This window comes from Pinus tabuliformis, chromosome 5_2, assembly GCF_031772625.1.
Source record: "Pinus tabuliformis cultivar Carrire ecotype Pingquan chromosome 5_2, CPIR1, whole genome shotgun sequence".
NCBI classification, from domain to species: Eukaryota; Viridiplantae; Streptophyta; class Pinopsida; order Pinales; family Pinaceae; genus Pinus; species Pinus tabuliformis.
Window position 1 is genome coordinate 710,082,381 of NC_142306.1, and position 21,972 is coordinate 710,104,352.

A 21,972-nucleotide genomic window follows, 5' to 3' on the forward strand; every position below is an offset into this window, starting at 1 on the left:
ATTTTTTGTCATTTCATTAGGTGGAAAATCTAGGTTTTTCAACCCATAGAGATACAAGCAGAAATACAATATGGAATGAGAAACTCGACTCCCTTAAAATGAATTCGGCTTAGGTAAACTGGGCTTAAGGGAATTTACCTCCAGATGAAATCACTTTGAAGAAATTGACCTCCTACAATTAGATTTGCGCTCTCTAGCAACTTGATCTACCCCCTGGCACTAATGCACAATGGAAAAACTGCAACACTTCAACAAGTCAACCTCCTCCAGACAAACTCTATGTCCTTTTGGAAAGCCAACCTTGCAATCTCCTCCAACTCTACTGTCTTGAATCTGCTCAAACCCATTCACACTTCTCCTCCTCTGTGCATTGGTCACTGAGCCAATCGAACTACAGAGAGAATCACTCTCTCCCTCTCTCTCTCGTGATGTCTCTCTCACACACTTTTGCTCTTCGTTGTGTCTTCGCTTTCGTCACTAGCCTCTATTTATAATCTTCATTGAATCCAAATCTTTGTTATGAATATAAATTATAAAAATTATAAATGAATATACAGTAAACATAATTAGAGTTAATTAATTGATTAGTTAATGAAGAGGCATGTTCTATGGGACATGACCAGTGATTAAAGTGAAACCTGCCTAGGTATATAAACAGGCACTGATTGTTACATTCAACATCCTTGTACACTCATCTTATTAATAAAAGTATTATTTAAAAATACATTTGTGTATTTTACATTTAAAGTCATCAATGTACAATTTTGTTGCTTCAGTGGTATGAGAGCCATGCGAGCCTTTGGACGTTATCCGCTGCACAATATGCCATTAAGTTTGTCCTGAAATTATGTCGAGAATCATTTCAACAATAAAAAAATAATTTGCAGAATATTAAACATGTTCAAAGGAAGAAAACATTGACATGAAAGGAACTAACATTAAAGAATGTTCTAATTGAGAAAATGACGTTGAACATGTTGAATTGGGATCTTCTCAAGGTGACATGAATGATAATCAAAGTGGGTATATGACAACTGAGGATGTAAATACAGTTGTAGATGATGAAGATGTCAAGATTATTGATTTTGATGATGAACATGAAGGGAAAGTAGTTGATGCTGATAATGGAGAGGAAGATGCAAACGCAAAGAGTTCCAAGGGAAGAAATGAATCCACAGATAATAAAGGGGAGAAAATAAAAATTGATGATGATCACATTGCCACCCGAAGCCCTTATAATGAGATAGTAAAGGAAATCTTTATGCTAGTGACAGAACAATCATAAAAAATAGAGGAAAACTTTTGTATACAATCAAGATCCCTTGAGAATAAATTGCTTCATGAAAGGACAGACTGAGGTTCACAAACACAACAATGGAAGAAACTGTCCTGAAAGATACTTGTGTTAAAGCCAGGGCTTTGACAAGTCTTCCTATTAATATCCTTGAGGTGGCAAGCGTTAATTTAGATCATGAGTTGTTCAATACATCTGATATGAAGAACTTAAAAAATGAACCAAAACAACCTTGGGATTTGCCATCTGAAATGGAGAAGGTTCAACACAACAATGAGAAAGATATTGAAATTTTCGAAACCCAATATCTTGAGAAGGAAAATAAAGAAATAAATTTCTCAAAACTGATGGAAGAGATGGAAGCCAAAGAGTTCCAAGGTTCAAGCATGTCTATAAGAAGTCTCCACCCTTTAAGAAATTGCGATATATGAAAAATTTGGCTAGGATATTCTCTTCACAAAAAGGTATTCTGGATAGCAAAAGGTCACCTTGCATGGTGTCTTCTTCTCCATCTAGTGCAAGTAATGCAAGCGGTGACTCAATATTTGTTGCAAGGAATGATCACGGAGTTGGAAATCAATTTAAGAAGAAAATTTCAGGCTGGCCATTTTTAGTCTTTGGTAAGAGGCGATTCTTAGAAAGAGTCTTGGCTGAATCTATAAAGAGACTACAAATACAAAAAATGCTACGTTTTGGAATGTATGATGGAAGTGTTGCCAATAAAAAGGATAAAAAAATAATATCTGAATCCACCACAAACAATGAAAAGCTTGAAGATATTGAGAACGTTATAGAACAATTTGCAATGAAAGATGGGTAGTACGAGGTTGTTGTTTCTCATGTTTCAAAAGATTTCAAGAAGCCGAGGGGAGTTTCCAGAAAGAGATCTCTGAGAAGCAACAATACTACAGAGAAGTGGTTTTGAATAAAAATAATCTAGAAGCAAAAGTTCTGAAATCCAATGAGGAAATTGAATGTGTTGATTCGAGGTTGTTATCTAAGTTTATGGTAAACAAGGCGGTGGCATTCTAACGCAGTCCCGATATGAAATTAGAAAGAATCACACAACAAGTTTCTCTATGGAATGTATCAATATACACACATAAAGTGTCATACATGGATGATGAATCTGCAAATACTTTCAATCAGAGATGACAAACACAAAGTGAATAAAATTGTCAGCATTAAAGCTTTGAGTACAAAACTTTTTGAATAAATGGGCAATGTTACGAATATAAATTATAAATGAATATATAGTAAACATAATTAGAGATAATTAATTGATTAGTTAATGAAGAGGCATGTCCTAAGGGACATAACCAGTCATCGTAACATTCAACATCCTTCTACATTCTTCTTATTAATAAAAATATTATTTACAAATACATTTGTGTATTTTACATTTAAAGTCACGAAGCTAATTTTGTTGTTTCAATCTCTAACCTCAATATCCTCTTAAAAACATATTGAAGATTCCTTCTAGAAACATCTTGAATCTTCCTTCTAGAAACATTTTGAATATCTTGAATCTTCCTTGTAGAAACACCTTAAAGATCAATGGTTGAGATTATTTCTGTCACTTAAATAATTAAATTATTTATCTTTAGAAAATAACCCAATAATCTACAATAATTAATTGACTTTTCCTCAATTAAGCTTAGGAAAGAAGACATAAATCACTCTAAGAGGCAAATAATGTCTTCCACATGCCAAGACACCAAGCAATTGTAGAAGACCATCAGATGCTACTCACATCAACAACAAGTGTATGATGGTGACCGGTGGGTGTAAAACTAGGCTCATTAGTCTGTCTAAAATGCGGTGCTAATACTTGCGCATCCTCTTCCTCATCCCCTCCCTCATCCTCCTCCTCTTGTTTCTTTTGTTGTTTTGCTTGACTCCTCCATGATAGGCCACTTTGACTCCACCCTCCACTTAGACAGTACATCAATATTGTCTAAAGAAATGGCATCCACATCTGACATCTTGTCGATTTGCCTCATCCGTAGTTAAAGGTTGGTAATGGAGATACACCAAGTCATTGAGACATGAGAAGTCCAGTTGTAAAAGGGTCATAAAAGATATTATGAGTCTTGAGGGTCATAGTATATTGGAGCTTCATAAATTACAATAAATGTAATTGCTCTATTCAAGTTCGAAGTTCTAACTTGTTGCGTTTCCTTGAGTGTATTTTTTCAAATACACTACAATTGCGCTAAAATCTTGAAGCTCTATAGGTTTGAATGAAGATTCTGATGGCAAGTTTCTGTAAATGTAGTGGCCTTGCAACATATTTTGGTCACCAAACATCAATAACAAATAAGAAAGAAAGTGAACTAAATTGCATTGCATTAAAATGGAAAATAGAATATAAAGAAAAAATAATTAAAACTTTGAAATAAAACGAAAGTGAATTTAAAAAATTTGAAGTTCTAAATCACTTTCATGGTATCAAATTAGTCCTTCCACTAATAGCATCATTGAAGCCAATTAGTGCAATTCCCTCCCAATAAGTTTCTATCTCAAGGTTGATTGCGCTACGGACCTTGTTATTGGGGATAAAGACAAGTAAGCAACCCTTCTATCACCTCACCATCAAAATCAAAGTTGCATTTGTAGGAAAATGCAGGGCCGAGGAAAAGTGTTCTTGCATGAATGAGTTGATATGTCATGATGTCTTTTAAACCTTGGGGTACCCTTGCCCACATAATAATATTTGTTAGTTTCTTTGGCCCTATCCATGACCTAATATAGACATCCCAGCATGCTGGTCGTCATCGACCAATCTCAAAACATTTACTAAAGGTTCACCAACCGAGCACACTTCTTCCACTCCTTCCAAGAAGTCTTCAACATACACCAATTTAGCAATAGATTTGCCATTGCCTCTCTTCCTTTATGTACATGCACGCCACTGATCACAAACAATCATTTACTTGAACTCAAACTGACATTGAACCAAAAGCGTGTGATTGCAGGACACTGCAACTCCGTGTTTGTGGTGCATTTCCTCTTGAGGCTAAGAACGACATCATGGTTATATTTGAACTTGGGGATGCTCCTAGCCTGATCCTCTTTGATGATGGGAAGTTCCACCAGATCCTCAAGCATCAAATCAATACAATGCGCAACACATGGAGGTCAAAATAATGAATGATGCTTGTCCATAAGCATCCTACCAATAACCACATAATCAGATGCATCATCAGTTATGATTTGCACCACATTGGGCAAGCCAATCTCCTGGAGGAACCCATCCAACTCACACAGCAACGCCACATCTTTTACTTGTGCTGATGCATCCATTGATTTGATAAACATAATACCCTTGGGACAATGTATCGAGAAATTTAGAAGGGTCCTACCCTTCCTATCTGTCTAGCCATGAGACATGATTGTGCATCTCGAGTTTTCCATGACTACTTCAACTCCACCAATCTAGAGTTGATGTCCTTTTCTGCCTGATGAATTGGCCCCCACAAGTCATCATATATAGCTCTTTTATACCCTGGGCAAACAACAGTGATGGCATCACACATCGACTGCCAAATTGGATTGTTTTTTGTAATGTTGAGAGTTAACTCACTCTAGAAAGGACACCTTTCGATAATCTTGTCTGCTTCTTGCGTATTTTTGTTGTTGTTGTTGTAAATTTATATCATTTTATTTTATTTTAATATATCACAGATTTGGTGGAAGGTTGAGCTCTAGCTCTGGTTCATAGAAGAAAAAGAGATGAGTACCTCTTGGCAGGTGTGGTTGTGCAGCCACTCCCACTACCCTCAAGGGTAGGTAGCCCTGAATTTCTAGTTGCTTGTTCAGCTTTATTTGTAGCTGCCTTTGGTTTTTTAATTTCATTTACATTAATTGTATCATGCACTATGTTACCTGAGCCACGTGGTCTTGATGCTGGATTTTGGGATCCCTGTTTCATATATGGATATGGATCCACCCAGATCCACATAGGATCTGCCATGTAAATGGATCCTTAAAACCGGGAAATGGATCCCATGCTATTGAAATGGGTCCTTTGTCAACTCAACTAGCTCTCCCATTACGAATCCCAAGCAAATAACATTAGAGTTTTGTTTTTTTGTTTGTTTGTTTAAATATTCTATTTAGGTTTTTAGTTAGATCACTTACTAGTAATCTGTAGGCTGTATAGTACATGATAAAGCTACTAGGAAAGGTTTGACACATCAAAATGTTAATTTTTAATTTTTGATAATCCCATCAAGAAAGCCTTAAAACAATACATAGATAATAATGTATAGTGTACAAAGGATGTCTGTGTTATTAATAATTTAGTTAGATTAATACATCCAACTCTAGGTGAAGTGTTCTCTTAGAACAATATGATACATAGACTATAGCATGTTCTCATACAATGTACAATATTCATTGACCACTGTAACTGGATGCAAATTTTTAGGTTTTAAGCCAAATGCCAAGGAAGATGAGAGGTTGATTAAGATGTAGATTTGAAATATTCAAATTTCAACTAATGCGCATATAGAGCCATTTTTTGACATGTAGGTAGACCTACCGTACTTCTTCATATCAATAGAGTGATCATTGATGATACAATTTTGTATTAACAATTATTCTTTTTGTATAAAGCACGGTGCATTATGATATCAATCTTCAGATTTATGAAGTAACTAAAGATTTCAGTTCTAATGTTGTCATTCATGAATGGTTTTGTTTTTCCTACTTTTAATATGTTTTTTAAAATTAAAAAAATATTAGTGTATTTTGTATACATGGCATTTCCCCACCTTATTGGGATCCTGGCTTTTCAAAAATCTCGTGGATCCGTATTCGTATCTCTTTCCGTTCCTGGTAAGTTAGATCATGCACAACTCTCACAATCTCTGGGCTAGATTCTTTATTAATCCCAACTTCTCTGCCAGGGATTTTAGCTAGATGAAATTTCAACATGAAAACCACTCCTGACATGTACTGGCCACATAATTTGCTATGTAATTTTTTCCGGCTGTCATCTACAGGTTCCCCATACTCTGCCAAAATGGGTCCAAAGCCTTTGGCATATTTGAAAACCCTTACATTGTTTTATGTGCATGAAAATCATGGAAAATGTTAAGAAATAGAAGCAAAAAGTAGGCAAACAGAATGGCAACCAAACAAAGAAAAATCTATGAAAAAAGCATTACGATAGTGCGGCTTACATGTCTGTCAATGGAAATTTCACCACCGTCTTGGCAAATGAAGCTCACCCATTGCAAAAAATCTTGATGGTGGATTGGTGATGGCTTCTTAGATTCCTCCACGATCGTCAAGGATGCCCACAAACCCTTCTCTTCCCTTCCCCAACGGCTTAGAAAGAGCGGAGAAAGAAGACAATTGGACTCTTTAAACTGCCCTTCACGCTGGCCATGTGATTTTTTGTCAGGCGGTGATAAATCGGAAAAGTCGTGATTTATTTTATATCATAAAAAATCATGATTTTTAACAGGCAATTCGTTGTTTTGCTAACAAAATTGCGATTTTAAAAAAAATCACCAATCTATTGCTGATTTTTTCAACTGATTCATAGAGTTTGAACTAGTATTAGCTTGTTTGATATTTCTCTTGCGCTAAGTCTATAGAGATCTCAGGGTGAAATTTCGTCAGGTCCTATGTAGCTCGTGTTTGATCTGCCTTCCATCCAGAAATTCTGGGGAAGAAATGGGAGAACTCACAAAAGCTGGCATGGTGTCAGTGCCCTCATTCTATGCTCAAGTGTGTGATTGTGGATTATTTCCCTTGAAAAGAATAGTCTGGACTCTGTACAAGAGACTGCCTTTAAATAAGTAATTCATATTTTACAGAGGAGATTTGCATAAAGCTGGTCCTCATTGTAGTGTTGTGATGGATAGTTCAAATCTAGGGAAACACTAGTCTTTCAACCTAAATTTACTGCCTACAGTTTTAGGGTTGTAAATCTGATTGATGATGATCTATAATGATAACTTTTAGGCTTCTAATTCTAATCGATTAATGCTATCTTGATTTTGTCTTACGTATTATTATTATTATTTTCTTTTTTGTGCGTTTGTGTGTTCTTTGAAGAAATATGTTTGTATTCCATATGAGGAATATAAATGTTTCAGTCCACGAGGGACTCTTAGACAACAAGGCTTGAAGCCATTATGAGGATAGACTAGTGCAGATCATTGTGGAGGACTTGTACGGGGCATCGGCTGGCATGGATCTAGCGAAATATTAGCGACAAGGATCAGCTTCACTTCTCGCTGACAACTATTTGAGCTCACTCCTTGTTTAGATTTTCTTACGCATGCATTCACGTGCACACACACATGTATGATTGTTTGTTTAACCATCGTATCGACCATGAAAATTTGTTCTTTCATGTGTTTTGTTTCAATAGATTCTGCAGAAAGTCTTAAATGTAGCTCGTCTGTGCAAAACTTGGATCTCTTAGCTGAAGCTCGATTGTTCTTATTTTAAAATGACTTTATTTTGGATACATTTGCTATCCTTGTCACTTTTTTTTTCGTTCTTTTTAATTGTGTTATTGTATTGGGTGGTCTATGACAATGTTTTTGGAAAATTTTGAAGTCTGGTGGGAACTCTAGTGTTTTATGAAACACTTTGTCCATAGCTGTGAGGTTTTCGAAAAACCTGGCTCCAGATATGGCAGGGAAATGGCGAGGACACAAAATACAAAATTTTAAAAATAAAAGAAATAATTTATAACTTATATTTTTTATAATGCAGATTTTTTGATCATTGATAAATTACTAAATTTATTCTGGTTGCAGAGTCTCTAACAATTTTTTTCGGACTTTGCCATAGTCCAGGAGAATTTTGATAATCTGTAAGATGCCCATTTGCAAGGCATAGGGTGCTGTTTCCAGTAGTAGTGAGAAATCTTTGGTGGTTAGTTACCAACTTACCATACATACATTGTGTTGTTTATAGCTATACCTTTTAGCGTTAGGACAGCAATGCATTAGCATATTTCTCTACATGCAATACTTAGGTCTTGCATTTTAGAAACAATTATCGAAATTTTGAGAACCATATATTTTGCTGAGAAAGTAAAATGGATCAAAATTTTAATCAGTTGGCCACCAAACTTACAAGCCAATTGCAGAAACAGATCTGTTGGATGTTGATCCAAGAACTTCAGTCTTATAAACCTGCACACATTCTCTATATGATGGATGAATATCTAGTCCCAACATTTTTTACTCTGCAATGGGTGAAATTGTTCTTCTTATAGAGTATGAGAGGGCTTTAAAAGGTTTTAGGCATATACTGTTTTGGCCATCTGGTGTTTTTTGCATTAAAAAATAACCTTGACTGGGGATTTGAGCTCAAAAATCCTATATTTCTGGGAGCCATTTCTCAACACAGAGTCCCTTTCAGAAAGGTCAGGTTTTGGGTCAACCTAACCCCCATATATTTTGGGATCCATCTCATAAAGGCAGGATTTATTTCAGAAAGTTGGCATCTGTTTCATGGTGGTGAGATCCATTTCCTTTACGACAGGATATCTGCCTCTGATGGGCGTTGGATGGTTCTTGGTTGGCCTGAATCAGATCCATGGATGTTGCCAAGTGTGGAACCCCTCTAGCATAGTAGGCACTTTGAATTATGTCATTAGCCTATATATATCTTGGTTGTATGCTTCTTGGTCAATAACTAATCCCGTGTCGTGTAGATGGATGCATTTTTTTCATGGTGCAGTATGCTGTGTTGTTGCTCTGCTAATAAAGTCCAGGGCATGGCATGATTTGATCCTGATTTATCCTACCATTTTCATCTGTATAATGCCTAATTCAGCGGCAACCTGCAAAGCTATTATTTAGAAATTAGAAATGATTTCTTTTATTGGATGTTTAGAATTTTAGTAACATTTTCACTGATTGTCATTGATTTATAATTTAATTGCCTGGTCATATACAGGCACCGTTGTGCTTGTACTTCTTTTGGCCAAATTTATTATTGTCCATTAGATATCAGAGGTAAGGCTTTGAGCTAGAATCAACACTATCAACTTTAAAATATGGAAGTAGAGGTTAATTTAATGTCAAACAACCTGTTGAAGTTGCCACCTGAATGAAATTTTTGATATGAAGGAAAATAAATATCATGCTTCCTGCAGATCTTGAGCACAATTCCGTATCTTTTTGATAAGTTGGAGTTGACATATTGCTCCACAGAAAAGGTCTATTTTATTATTATTTTTAATGTCATGCAAAGATGTTTTTATAAATGTACATAGATCAAGGCCATCCTTGTTAAGGGCTTGATGCTAATGCTAGAAGCATGGAGTCTGGACCTGTGTGGTTCAGCCAAAAGATATGTTTAATAATCTCTCTCACTTTTGATTTCTAGCATGTATAATGGTATATTATTGATTCTGGAAGGCCATACACTAAGTTTCCATAGAAAACTATTTTTTATTTTATTTTATTTCCAGGATATGGAACTATGATGAAGAAGCACAGCTGAATGTTTTTGACAACCACGATGGCCCGAACAGGGGAATTTCCAAGCTCTGTCTTGTGAATGAGCTGGATGACAGCATGCTTCTTGTTGCTTCAAGTAAGATCCGTTGCCGGTATGTTTTCTAGATTATTGTATTAAAGATGTAGTTTTCCAGACGTCAGTGCCAATGGATGATGCCTATGCTAAGGTAAACTTAATTTCCAGATGATGGGAGTGTTCGTGTTTGGAAAGATTACACTCAACGAGATAAACAGAAGCTTGCAACAGCGTGGCAAACAACTCAAGGGCATAGACCTGGTGCTCGCAGTGTTAATGCTGTGGTTGACTGGCAGCAGTTGACAGGGTTTCTGGTAATTCTATTCACGAAATTTTGTAGGCTATTTTTTCTACCAAGAAAAGCTTCAGTTTAGTTGCTGCAACTGAGGAGTATCTGTTCCATCAATTTCACCCAAGACTTGTACCTACCTCAACCTGGATATATCACCCATTGCATTGGCCTTCACAGCTGTGATTCCAGAGAAGGTGTAACATATTGCTCCAAAGACCCTTTTTCTAATTATCAGTGTAAACAGAGTGATGCTCATCATGTAGAGCAAGGTTGGCTGCTGTGGAAAACAAAATGAATCCTTATGATTTCAACAGCCAAGTTATTAAAAAAGTAACTGACCAGTCACCAGCCTTTCAACAGCCAGGATTAATAGCTTCAACTAATCATTTCTGATAATTTATTTATACAAGAACAAGGCTTTTAGTGGTTAAACTCTCATCTCTAATTCTAAGATTCTGTTTACAACTTGACCTTCTCTCTAATAAGAATTATCTCTGGTTTCAGTGAGACGGCATTTCTATAGGTTTTATTATATCAGTTGGCATCTAAGTCTCCATACATGAGATTTATTTTCTATTTTCATTCAATCAATATTTCCTTCTTATTAAGAACTCTGACACATTATTTCTATCTGCAGTATGCATCCGGAGAGATATCCTCTATCATGGTTTGGGATCTTCGTATAGAACAACTAGCTTGCAGTATCCCATCTTCTACAGAAAGCTGCATTTCTGCCCTGGTTAGTTTATCTGCCTCCTGTACATGTTTCATTTAGGTTTAACGAGCTCATTCAAGTTAGACTTGTACAATGTTGATATAGAAAATGTTGGTATTTAAACCTGGGTTTTATGTTTCTTTGTCAAATCATTTTGGACTTCATACTGTCATTTTGAACTGCGGTTGTTTGTAGATTGGGCAGGTACTTCTGCACAGGCCTAAGTGTCTAGGTATGTAGAAGCTGCCTATTATACCCGTAACCTTTGCAAATTACTTTAGTGATTAAAGTAATTCCTTTTATAAGACAAAAGTGAGTTAATCTAATGAAATGCAAAGTTTTTTTGCATTAGTGAATTAGATGTAATTTCAACTGTCGATCTCAAGTGATGTTGAGATCTAATCTCAATTATCAATGACTTTGGATATTAGAGTAAGAGATTTGGTTATAACTGAAGCTTATAAAAAAGGAGATACTCTAAGGGTGAAGACACAACAACACAATGAGCGAGCACAGGACTTGAGAGGAGATCTTAGTGATTGGGTGAGGTTGTAGTAGGCGTAGGGGGGAGTGTTGAAGCAAGAAAATAGCGTGTAGGTTATGTTGCAAGTGTCGTAGAGGTGCTGAAGGACATGCAAGATCTATCAAAGGTTGGTCCAAACATCGGTACAAGGCAGATATGGCAAGTGACAACATTTAGGCAATACATCTAAAATTTTCTAGCAATAGATTCTTGTCTGAGTTCTTGATTTGGAGATGGCTGCAATCAGTTTGAGGTTTGAGGACATGTTGAAGGTTGCATCAAACTTCACCCCGTGGAAGCTGAAATTCGAATGCTACATTAGTGGGAGAATAGTTTATGGGAATTTGCTAGTAGCATGCTCAACCTTGTTACAATTGCTGCTCAACAGGTCATCTATAATTAGAAGGGTGTGAAAGCCATGAGAATCATCTTAGATGCAGTGAAGGATCATGTGATTCCTTGCCTGTTTGAGAAGAAGACAACAAGGGAGATGTGGGAGGATCTGAAAAAGCTTTATCAGAGTGATAGTGCCAATAGGAACATGGTGTTGAGAGGGAAGCTCATGAACACCAAGATGAATGGATCAGATGTCGTGACCAATTATCTCACCATGCTTAGTTAGGTATGTAATGAGTTGGTAGCAGTTGGGGAAATTGGGGCATTGTTGCATGGGAGACATTTCCCAAGTTTGATAGGCTATGTGATGATTTCATGCAGGAGGAGGAGATTCGAGGGGAATATTTAACAGGGCAACAAAAGGGTGGTGATGAGAACCTCACCCTTACCAGCCAAAGTGGAGGGATGACTTCATAGTTTGGAAGGAGGAGGATCTGAGCAAAATAAAGTGTTTTGTGTACCACAAGAATGGGCACTATGCTTCACAATGTCTTGAACAACAGGTGGGTAAGAAAAGGTCACAATAGGTAGCGACATTTGTAGATACTTAGGTTAGTGGGTTTGTTGCAAAATTTGAAGAGTTCTTGTTGGTATGTTTCCTTTCTAGCACAATTTCCAAGGGTGGTTAGTTTATGGACAATCATGCTTCTTATCACTTGACAAGATCACTTGAGGTATTCACCAGTTTTTTGGGGAAGGACTTACATCGACATTCGGAACTCGACAATAATTTGAAGTAGGATGTAAAGGGAGTTCGAACCTTTTGTTTCAACGAGAGTTAGGGGGTTGTTTGGAGGTGAAGGATGTTTATGTTCCTGGGTTAGCGAAGAATTTACTCTTAGTCCCAACAATGGAGGACAAGGGTTATGTCCTCTATTTTTAGGATGGACATGTTCTTGTTCAAGAGTCTAGCATCGGCTTGAGACAAGTGATTAGAAGTAGAGAGGGTAAACTGTATATGTTGAAGGATCAGGGTATACGAGCCTCAGTTCATGACAATGAAAACTTGTGTAACCTTTGGCATAGGAGGATGGGTCACATCATAAAGCATTGCCTGTAATGAGGGATATTGCCATTGGCCTTTTAGAGTTCAACATTGAGCATTAGGGAGTGTGCAAGGGATGTTCACTCAGCAAGTGTGCCAAGGCTACTTTTCCAAGTAACAAGAGTAGGTCGAAAAGGATCTTAGATCTACTACATAGAAATGTGTGTGGTTTGGTGTTAGTAGCATTGGTGAAGGGTTCCAATTCCTATGTGACATTCATTGATCATTTCTCGGATCTTCTCCATGGGGACCAAGGATGATGTCTTTAGTCGATTCCTGGAGTTTAAGGTTCTTGTTGAAAATTAGACAAGGAAAATTAGAGTCTCGGGGTTGGGTAATGGGGTAGCTGATAGTACCTTTCAACTCATAAGAGAATGGGTTTTCTGAGAGGAAGAATTGGGCCACAATTGTAGTTATTGAGGTGATGATTGATGGCAAGGATTTGCCCATGTTTCTTTGGGTGAAGGCATGCAATATGACAATGTGTGCAAAACATGATCCTCATAAGGTCTTAGGGGATTCCAGAGGAGAGGATTTCTTTGGAGTGAAGGCAAAGAGGGGCCACTCTCGCTTTTTCGATTGCCCATTATATGTCCATATCCCAGTAGAGAAGAGGACAAAGCCAAAGCTCTCAATAGAGAAAGACATTTTTGTGGTGTGTAGCAAGACTTCAAAGGCATACATGATTTTCAATCAAGGGCAGAGGAAGGCCATAGTGAGTAGGGTTGTTAGGTTTGAATAAAGCTTGGGATCTAAGAAGTCTTGTGAGACGCCACCAATAGTGACAAAAGACAAGGAGTAGGAGGAATTGAACGTAGAGAAACATAAAGAGACTTCTAGTGCAGGGGGTCAACCTTCAACTGGGGAGGAGTTAGTAGCTCATTCCATTTTTTTCGGGAGACACAAGCGGTTAGAGCGGACATTGAGCGATTTTTAGGAGCATGTGGAGGCTCCTAGGAGCATATTAATGAGAGCAAGCCTTCGAATACTTTTTCATACTACATGACACTAACAACCAACATACTTGAGCAGGCAGCAAAGCAAGAGCTTTGGAGGAGAGGCATGGTAGTGGATGATGCATGGCACATTGTGCCAGGACTGAAGGGGAAGCCAGTTCCAAGTGGCCCTTTAGGAAGTAACTCCGTCACTAAGAGGGATATATGTTTGTAGCTTGGGCGTACAAAATTCAGTTAATACCCTTAACATTAGCAAATTAGTTTAGTGATGAAAGTAATTTCTTTTACAAGACAAAAGCGAGTTAATCTAATGAAATGCAAAGGTTTTTGCATTAGTGAATTAGATTCAATTGTCGACCTCACTTTGGGGGTTAGAGTTTGAGATTCCATCATAACTCAAGCTTATAAAATAAGGGCTAGGGTAAGGGAGGAGACACAACAATGAGTGAGTCCATGACTTGAGACATCTCAATGATTCGGTGGAGGTGCTTCATCCAAGTGTGTTGGGTCCAAAGAAGCTCAAAGGTGCAGTGGAAATCCAGATCAGGGATAAATCTAGGGCTTTATTAGATTCATATTAATTGTTGTTTGTATTTTATACAGTTTGGACTTTTTTTCCAATTGAGGGGGGGTGGGGGTAGCATATTGTCTTGATCATTTAATGAAAAACTGATTTGATTGGGCAAAAACTCTATTTATAATGTGCATGTGTGAGATTGGTTGTTTTACTTGCTTCAGCTAAATAATTTATGTTAAGATCCATGTCATGCTTTTATTCAATAGATCTGAAATAAATCTGTTAGGCTTGACATGTCGTGGATATCCCTTTTTGTGTTGAGAGGTGCTCTACTCAATATGGGGAAAATGTTGTAGTGAAGCCTTGGATCAAAAAGTAATAATAAGAAAGTCTAATGTTGCTTCAATTAAAAGAAATAATACAAGTAAAAGTCCAATGTTGGTTCAATTAAAAGTAAAAGTAATAATAATAATAATATTAATGTTAAATTGCAGTTCATTTTTTTATTAATGAAATTACAAAGAAATTCTTTGGAAAAAAATGCATATGTCATAATATGCATATCATATTAAAAGAAATTTCAATAATGATGATTCATATTTGTAACGATGGTATTTGAGAACTTCATGTTTAAATTTAGGTAATAACCATCTAAAGATTATATATACGTAATCCATGCAATGCATATCACATTAAAAGATTGAAATAATTTTGTTATAAAACAGATTAAAGAAAATTACCATACATATATCTATGCAGCTATACGAATGATAAGAGGTTTAATATAAATTTAGAATTAAGAATACTCTATATGTAGAGATGTGAACTTTATATAACACATATAAATATTAGTTGTAATTTATACATCCATCTTACAATATAAGTTCACATCGTAATTTTCATTAAATAATAGTGAAAATTACATACTGTAGATGCTGCATAGCATACCAAAATGTGACTGTTGATAAAACAACAATTGTCTGAACATCTGTAAACTGTCCTGTAATAAAAATATACATAAGAGTATCAAAAAACATATAGATAAATCCTGTCCGTGATAAGATCATCTGTCCTGATATAATTGCTGCCTATCGTCATGAGCTGAAAAAGGATAAACCAGATGTACAAACATGGTGTCATAATATAAAGTCACTCAGGAGCTGTCATATCCTGTGATGTCTCAGAAAACGGTCGATGATAGTATTAATAATGTTTGTGCCCATTCTGTTCTGTCACATGCTATATACCATATGCCTGCTGCGTGCCCTCTTTGGATAACCTGTAGGAAAGTGTGTTTCTTTCACTGTAAAAATGATGACAAGTAATGTAATCAAAATATGTTTTTAACATCATAACATCATAACCTTATCCAGTATGTTTCTGAGTGTGTGTGTGACATGTAGAATGCTGATTAAAACAGTCAACTACCACGTTTGCTTCGGCAACCTCTATCAATAGAGAAAAGAAGTAACTTAAGGCTGAATAATTCTGCAAAATTGTTTGTTCCAGGCCCCAATCCAAACTTTAATACATAAGTTAAAATAATGATGATTCATGTTTGTAACTGTGATATTGCAAAAAGTTATGTTTAAATTTAGTTAATAAGCGTATAAAAACTTAATCCTTATAATAAACTATATTTCTAAGCTTTATATATTTTTAATTTATGCTTATTATGCCTATCACAATGGTATGTTCTATGCTTTAGAGCAATTTTACTTCAATTTCTTGATAAGCCCAATATCAATATCCAGATTAGCAATCACATCAACATGATAGTAAAATGCAGATAGAACTTAAACATAAACATAAACATTAGAAGACAAGCCAAGACGAGGACACAAGATGTGTCACTAGCCAGGGACAAACCCCAATGTGGGGAAACCCTTGATCAATTCTTCTTCTATTCTTCAATAGTTCAGTAGAGAGAGAGATAGAGTACAATGATTTAAAGTCAATACTGACTTGCCAAATAGGAGATCTGACATCAAAGTTCTTAACCATGAAGATGACCCAATGAAATTGCAATTCTGGCACCAAGGGTTGGAGATTTCTATACTGCAATTCTGAATACTGGTTGGGGCACAAACACAGAAATATGTCAGCCCTAAAATTCCTCCAACAGTCACTTAGAGGACTGTGGCTTTCCTTCCAGAAGACCCTCCTTCCTTCGCTGCTCTATATGGCACCCTGTTTCAGCTTGTTATGGACAGCAGTCCCAACAAAACTCCTCTACAGGCCGGCGGCCAAGTCTGCACACAATGAATAGGGCTACAACATATTTACACAGGAAAGGCAGTCCTCAAAACTTCATGCGCAGGCATCCAGATTCTTCTCAAAACATTCGGCCTCCCTTTCTATTCAAATCGGACCCAAAACAGAGATAATTATCACCTTAAATCGTACCCAGATTTGCCTTTAGGCTTGTGTACTGTAACAAAGATACACCTCACCAAATAGCACAGAAAACCATCCAACAAGCATTCCTCTTATTGCGGCTCTATTCAACAGGAAATCTGTACCCAAAATCAAGAGGTACGCTGCCCAGCCAGACCTCCTACCCTCCATGCATGATGCCACAGACATGCAGCTCTTTCTCCCAAGAAAATCGAACCCTAAACAGAGATGGGTCTCATCATAAACTCAACCCTTGCCACTTGCGTCCTGCCTCAGACGCTCTCCTATTTCAGAGGAGAGGATGAGCACTTGGATGATTCAAATGAGGGAGAAATCACCTCTATATATACCAATCGGTGGGGGGTCAAGAGACGTGACTATTGGATTAGGTGAGCCGACATATAGAAGAGGCTGACCTTGATAATTTGTCCATAATCTAAATATATTCATAACTTCATTTGTACATGTAGAAATCGGATGAGCTTTAGATCAATCCTACACCTCTCGGAGAGAGAAATCCAAGAAAAATATCAGCTGTCATAAATAAGATGACCCATGTGGAGTTTGGCCCTAGTTGCCAATTTTAACAGATGTTGTGCATGCAAGCTATTAACCATAATTTTGATATAATTAGATTAATTTAGCTATTGAATTGTAATATCAACCTCAGCATGTGTGCACAAGGGTTCATGCTGAAATAATCACGGTGCCCCTCCACATAGTTGCTAAATGACAGTGAACTTGTTTGGAAATGAAGAGTTCACTCAAATAAAATGTTCTAGCAAAACCCCATGGTGTTAACAACAAAACTTGAAGTCAACTTAAGTGCGCCACCACCAAGGGATTATTACATAAAAATTCATTATCCAACTTTCAGAAAAGATTAGATTACCTTCGCTGCGGTGCATACTCATCGGAAAAGGGCCGGATCAGAGGGGTTTGTGAAAGGATGGAAGGAGTTCGGAATTAGTAAGTCGAAGAGTGCGTGTACACCTTCCCCCTGTGATTTTAGGAAAGAACATCAGTGAGGGTACTGAAATCATGAAACACATCCAAATCTGCGGCGTGATGCCTAGCAAATCTTACATCATAAAATTAAATTACCTAGGGAAATCCCACAATGACAACATCATAAGAGAAATGGATATAAAGAAATACAAACCCCTTTCAATCAGCAAATGTTCCCTATCATACACTATACATGAGGATCATCAAGAAAACCCCATCCTAGAGACACCAACATCATATATAAACATACCAGGTCACTGGAAACATCAGTGTTTTCATGAAACATCTACCTCCTAACATCATTATCCAACCCCTTGCGGGGCAAGAACCATCATCCATATTAAAGATAAGCATATATTTCAAACCACCACGCTAAGATAGTGTGCTCCACATCAATGAAAAGTGAAACCAAGGGGTGATCAACAAAGCAAGCACCTGTGGAAAGGCCACCATGTAGCATTCACAATCATCCGGCTTTGGAGAAATGAGACTCACCAAAATCAATGATCTGTGTCAAAGGATCCAAGGCTACGAAGAAAAGGGGCTCCGTGAAGACAAATTCCTCTCAAGTCAGTCTAAAAGCTCTGGGGAACCAGCAGCAAATCTCCTCAAATCTAGCGAAAATCAAAATGTGGAATGTTATGCAATATGAGGTGTAATCACAGAGAAAATGGGGTGTGATGCTGCCGCAGCCTCAGTTAATTTGTGTATATCTCAGGGATCTCAACCTTCGATTCTATTCCTTAATTAATTGTGTTACTGTTATCTTTATCGATGGTATTTTGTTTGGGTGAGTGATGTTAAAACTATTCAGAGATAAACATATAGTATTAATTCTGTTGCAGGAGTCAAAGATTGACATGCCAGCTGGCCTTGTATCATGTTAAGTGAGCGTATCAAGAGAAGTTGGATGGAATTGACATCTAATAAGTTCGATTACATGGCCATGTATCATGTAGGATGGTCACTAATTGGGTATTAATGTGAGCCATTTTACTTTCAACACCTGTGTTGCGTTATTACTCGCACTGCTGACTAGTTTCAAAGATTAAATGTGCAGGAAAAGATCACAATCAAACATTCACATTTAGGCCCCCTAATAAAAAAGTAGGTGTGTGAATTTATCTCAGCCACTCAGAAACATGCCAAAAAGCATGATGTGCTATTAGAAACATGGGAGGGGCTCAGTTTCTAGTTCTGAACTTGTTAGAAATGGAATAATTACATGATAATATTTTAGGTGGATATACGAGTCTGTATAGATTCTGGATACTATATTCAGTACTGCTAGCTCAAGTTAAGTTGTGGCTTTGAGATTGAGAAACCAGTTCAGAGAATCGATCTAATGGAGTGCCTGCTTTGTTAAGCGTAATATTTCTGGACATGTCCTGTTCAAATTTTGTATATATTTGCTTGTTCTGCAGTTTAGCAGATTGAAAGTACATATTTAGAAGATAGAAACTTGTTCATATTTCTACCTTGAATGTCATCTTATGACTGGAGGAAGATGTCGAAAGTAGCTGTTAGGATAGCATGTTGTTTGTTTGCAGGATACAGATGTTAGAAATAGGATGATTTTTTAGAAGTCTTGTTGTTATGAATAAAATATATTAAATATAAATAATTGTAATAATGATTAGTTAATTAATAATTAATTAAACAAAGAGGCATGTCTAAAGAGACATGACCGTTCCTGAAAGGGTATTTACCTAGCTACTATATATACAGGGCCCTCACTCTCAATTGTAACATCATTCTTATTTATACATTTTATATATATTTTTGTATCCTCAATTGAGATCTACATATTCCAAGTCTTTTGGAGTATTTAACTTAAAGAATGAACTTTGTTCATTCCATTTGTTATCAGAGCAGCTTGATCTTCTGGCCGCTCCACCGTTGCACAGAGCCATGCTCTCCATTCCAGGCGCTTGGCCATCAAGGTTTTGTAAACATTGTTGTTGTCAAGATTGAAGCGTTTCGCTGTATTTTTGGAGTTTCTCTGTTGCTGAGTTTGTCAAAGGCCCTTGGCCATTTTTTTTAAAGAAGAAGAAAGAAAAAAAGAGAGAATATATCATATAAAAAATTTATCAATTATATATATTAAAAAAAACAATTAATTAAAGAAAGAAATTAGTTAAAAAAGGAGAATATAAAGGATTGAATAAAAAAAAAATAATAAGAAATATTATAAAAAATATTGTCAAAAAATAATTAAAATAAATAAAAAATATATATTACAAAATAATAAAAATAGTCAAAATATACAAAAGAGAAAAAGAAAATAACGAAGAAAATAGAGTTAAGAAAAAAATCAAAGTAAAAAAATCAAGATCCCCCGAAAAAAACCACTTTACAGCAAAACAAGGATTACGAACTCACTTTCCCGGTCACGAGAAATCTACGACATTTCGCCATCACCATTGTTGCGAAATTTTCTGGGTTTAAGGGCGGGCTCGTTAAATTTCCCAAACCTTGAAAGCTATCTTGGAAGAACAAGGAGAAAAACACCTGAAGGAGGGAGAGCAGACCCTCAACCATACATTGTGTCGGTTCATGCGTCAAAATACTTGGCCAGCCATCAATCAACGGACTCCGAGGCTGCTGCAGATCAACAGAGGATCTCAAGATCTTTGATTTGAGAGTTTAATTGACCGTTTGCCATCTTTCAACTCGACAGCCTTCTATCTGCTGTCGCCCCAGCCCAGAAAACCCACATACGATCTTTCTGTTGAGGAAATTCCGATAGATAGTGTCGCTTGACGCAATCCACCCTGTCTGCCATCTTCCCAAACCCTGGACAACTCGCCTGCGATTTGTATGTTGAGGAATTGTCAACCAAGACTTGGATTTTTTTTTTTGTTTTGTTTTTTGTTTGTTTCCTTTTTTTTTCTTTATTAAATCTTTCTTTCTCTTATATCTTTATTGTCTTTCTTTCTTTAATTATTATTTCTCTTTGTATTTTTGTTTATAATTTTTGACAATGCATTGATCCTCTCATTATTCGTTGTACAAGTCTTCTTGTACATCCACCACATCCCATCGAGCTGCCAATATATCACGTTTTTCTATAGTATATATTTGTGGTTTATTTATTTATTATTAATTTCATTTGTTCTTATCTTATCATATGTCAGTGCAAGCAACATGTGATTGGAAGTTTGGGAGAGAGATCCCAATAGTCGCAGCGACATTTTTAGAAGAATTGCAACCTTTCCTAAATCCACTTTTAATAATTATACAAATATTTAAAAAAAACTGCTGCTGTCATGTCCATACGGTGCTATCCTTGCAATCGCCTCTCAAAGGTTCGTGACCTTCCATACTTCGTAAAATGAAAGTCAAGCACACTCCAAGTAAATTATAACACTCGAAGTAAATTATATAAACGATAAATTGAAAACAAAAGTTGCAATTGAAAATAGAAAAATTACATATATTAAAAAAAATATTATGATATATAATTATATTAGAAAAAAATTATTCTACATAGCAATAGATTAAGGGATTACTATAGAAGAGTTTGAAATTACCAAAAAAAGGTGGGGGGGTTGCTTTTAGAACCCTAAGTCCATCTCAACAAAACAAATGGAGTCAACCATTGAAGAAAAAAAAAACAGAGTCCAATTCAGAAATGAAGGCCGGATGGTTCCCAGAAACTAAATATAACTATGCCTTAGTGCTATTTAGAATTAAAAGGCTTATTGCGGGAAAAGATATTACTATTGCTATCTCACTGGCCGAAGATAAAAATTATATAAAGCCCAAAATTGGAAACCAATTAGTGATTCCCGAGTCAAATATAAGTGAAAAATTACACTGTTTTGGCAACGAAATGTATGACAACTAATTTACAGTTAAATATTGGGGATTATACATTTGTATCACAATTCTCAGTTCAAACCCTATGAAGCAATCAAGGTGACATTATTTTAGGTTCACCTTGGATGGAAACCATTGGTTACTTCATCCTGAATGCGAAAAGAAAGTTTTGACATTTTCTTACAAAAAGAAAAAAATAACTCTACAAGATCTTACACTGAGGCTGAATTCACTAATACTAGAAGATATACTAGATATCTCTAAAGTAATTTTTCAAGAAGGAAAAAAATTATAACAAAAAAATTGACAAAATCACTTCTGATCGAAATGAAGACGTTTCTCAGCGTAAAGACCATACTGAAAAATTACTGACGTAAATTAAGTAGTTTAAGAAAGACAAGAAGTTATTATAAAACAAGGTACAACAACTTATTGAGAAGGAATCATCAAATGTGGAAGTTCAAGTTGACGAAAAAACAACGAATACCGA

At 36.3% G+C, this 21,972-nt stretch overlaps 1 protein-coding gene across 8 annotated transcripts in view; it reads left to right on the forward strand.

Moving 5' to 3' along the window:
* The window catches only part of RAPTOR1 (Regulatory-associated protein of TOR 1), a 119,443-nt gene that overhangs the window by 93,970 nt on the left and 3,501 nt on the right, over positions 1–21,972 (forward strand). For 6 of the 8 annotated variants that reach the window (XR_016261835.1, XR_016261833.1, XR_016261834.1 and 3 more), the window contains exons 18-20: positions 9,747–9,871; positions 9,980–10,125; positions 10,741–10,842. Coding sequence is in view for 3 of the 8 variants with exons in the window: in XM_089436896.1 (XP_089293022.1) it covers positions 9,747–9,871; positions 9,980–10,125; positions 10,741–10,842 (373 nt within the window). In the remaining 5 variants the exon portion in view is untranslated. Of the gene's footprint in view, positions 1–9,746; positions 9,888–9,979; positions 10,126–10,740; positions 10,843–21,972 lie in introns of those variants that run through there. The other 2 variants (XM_089436898.1, XR_016261837.1) reach the window with 2 other exon arrangements.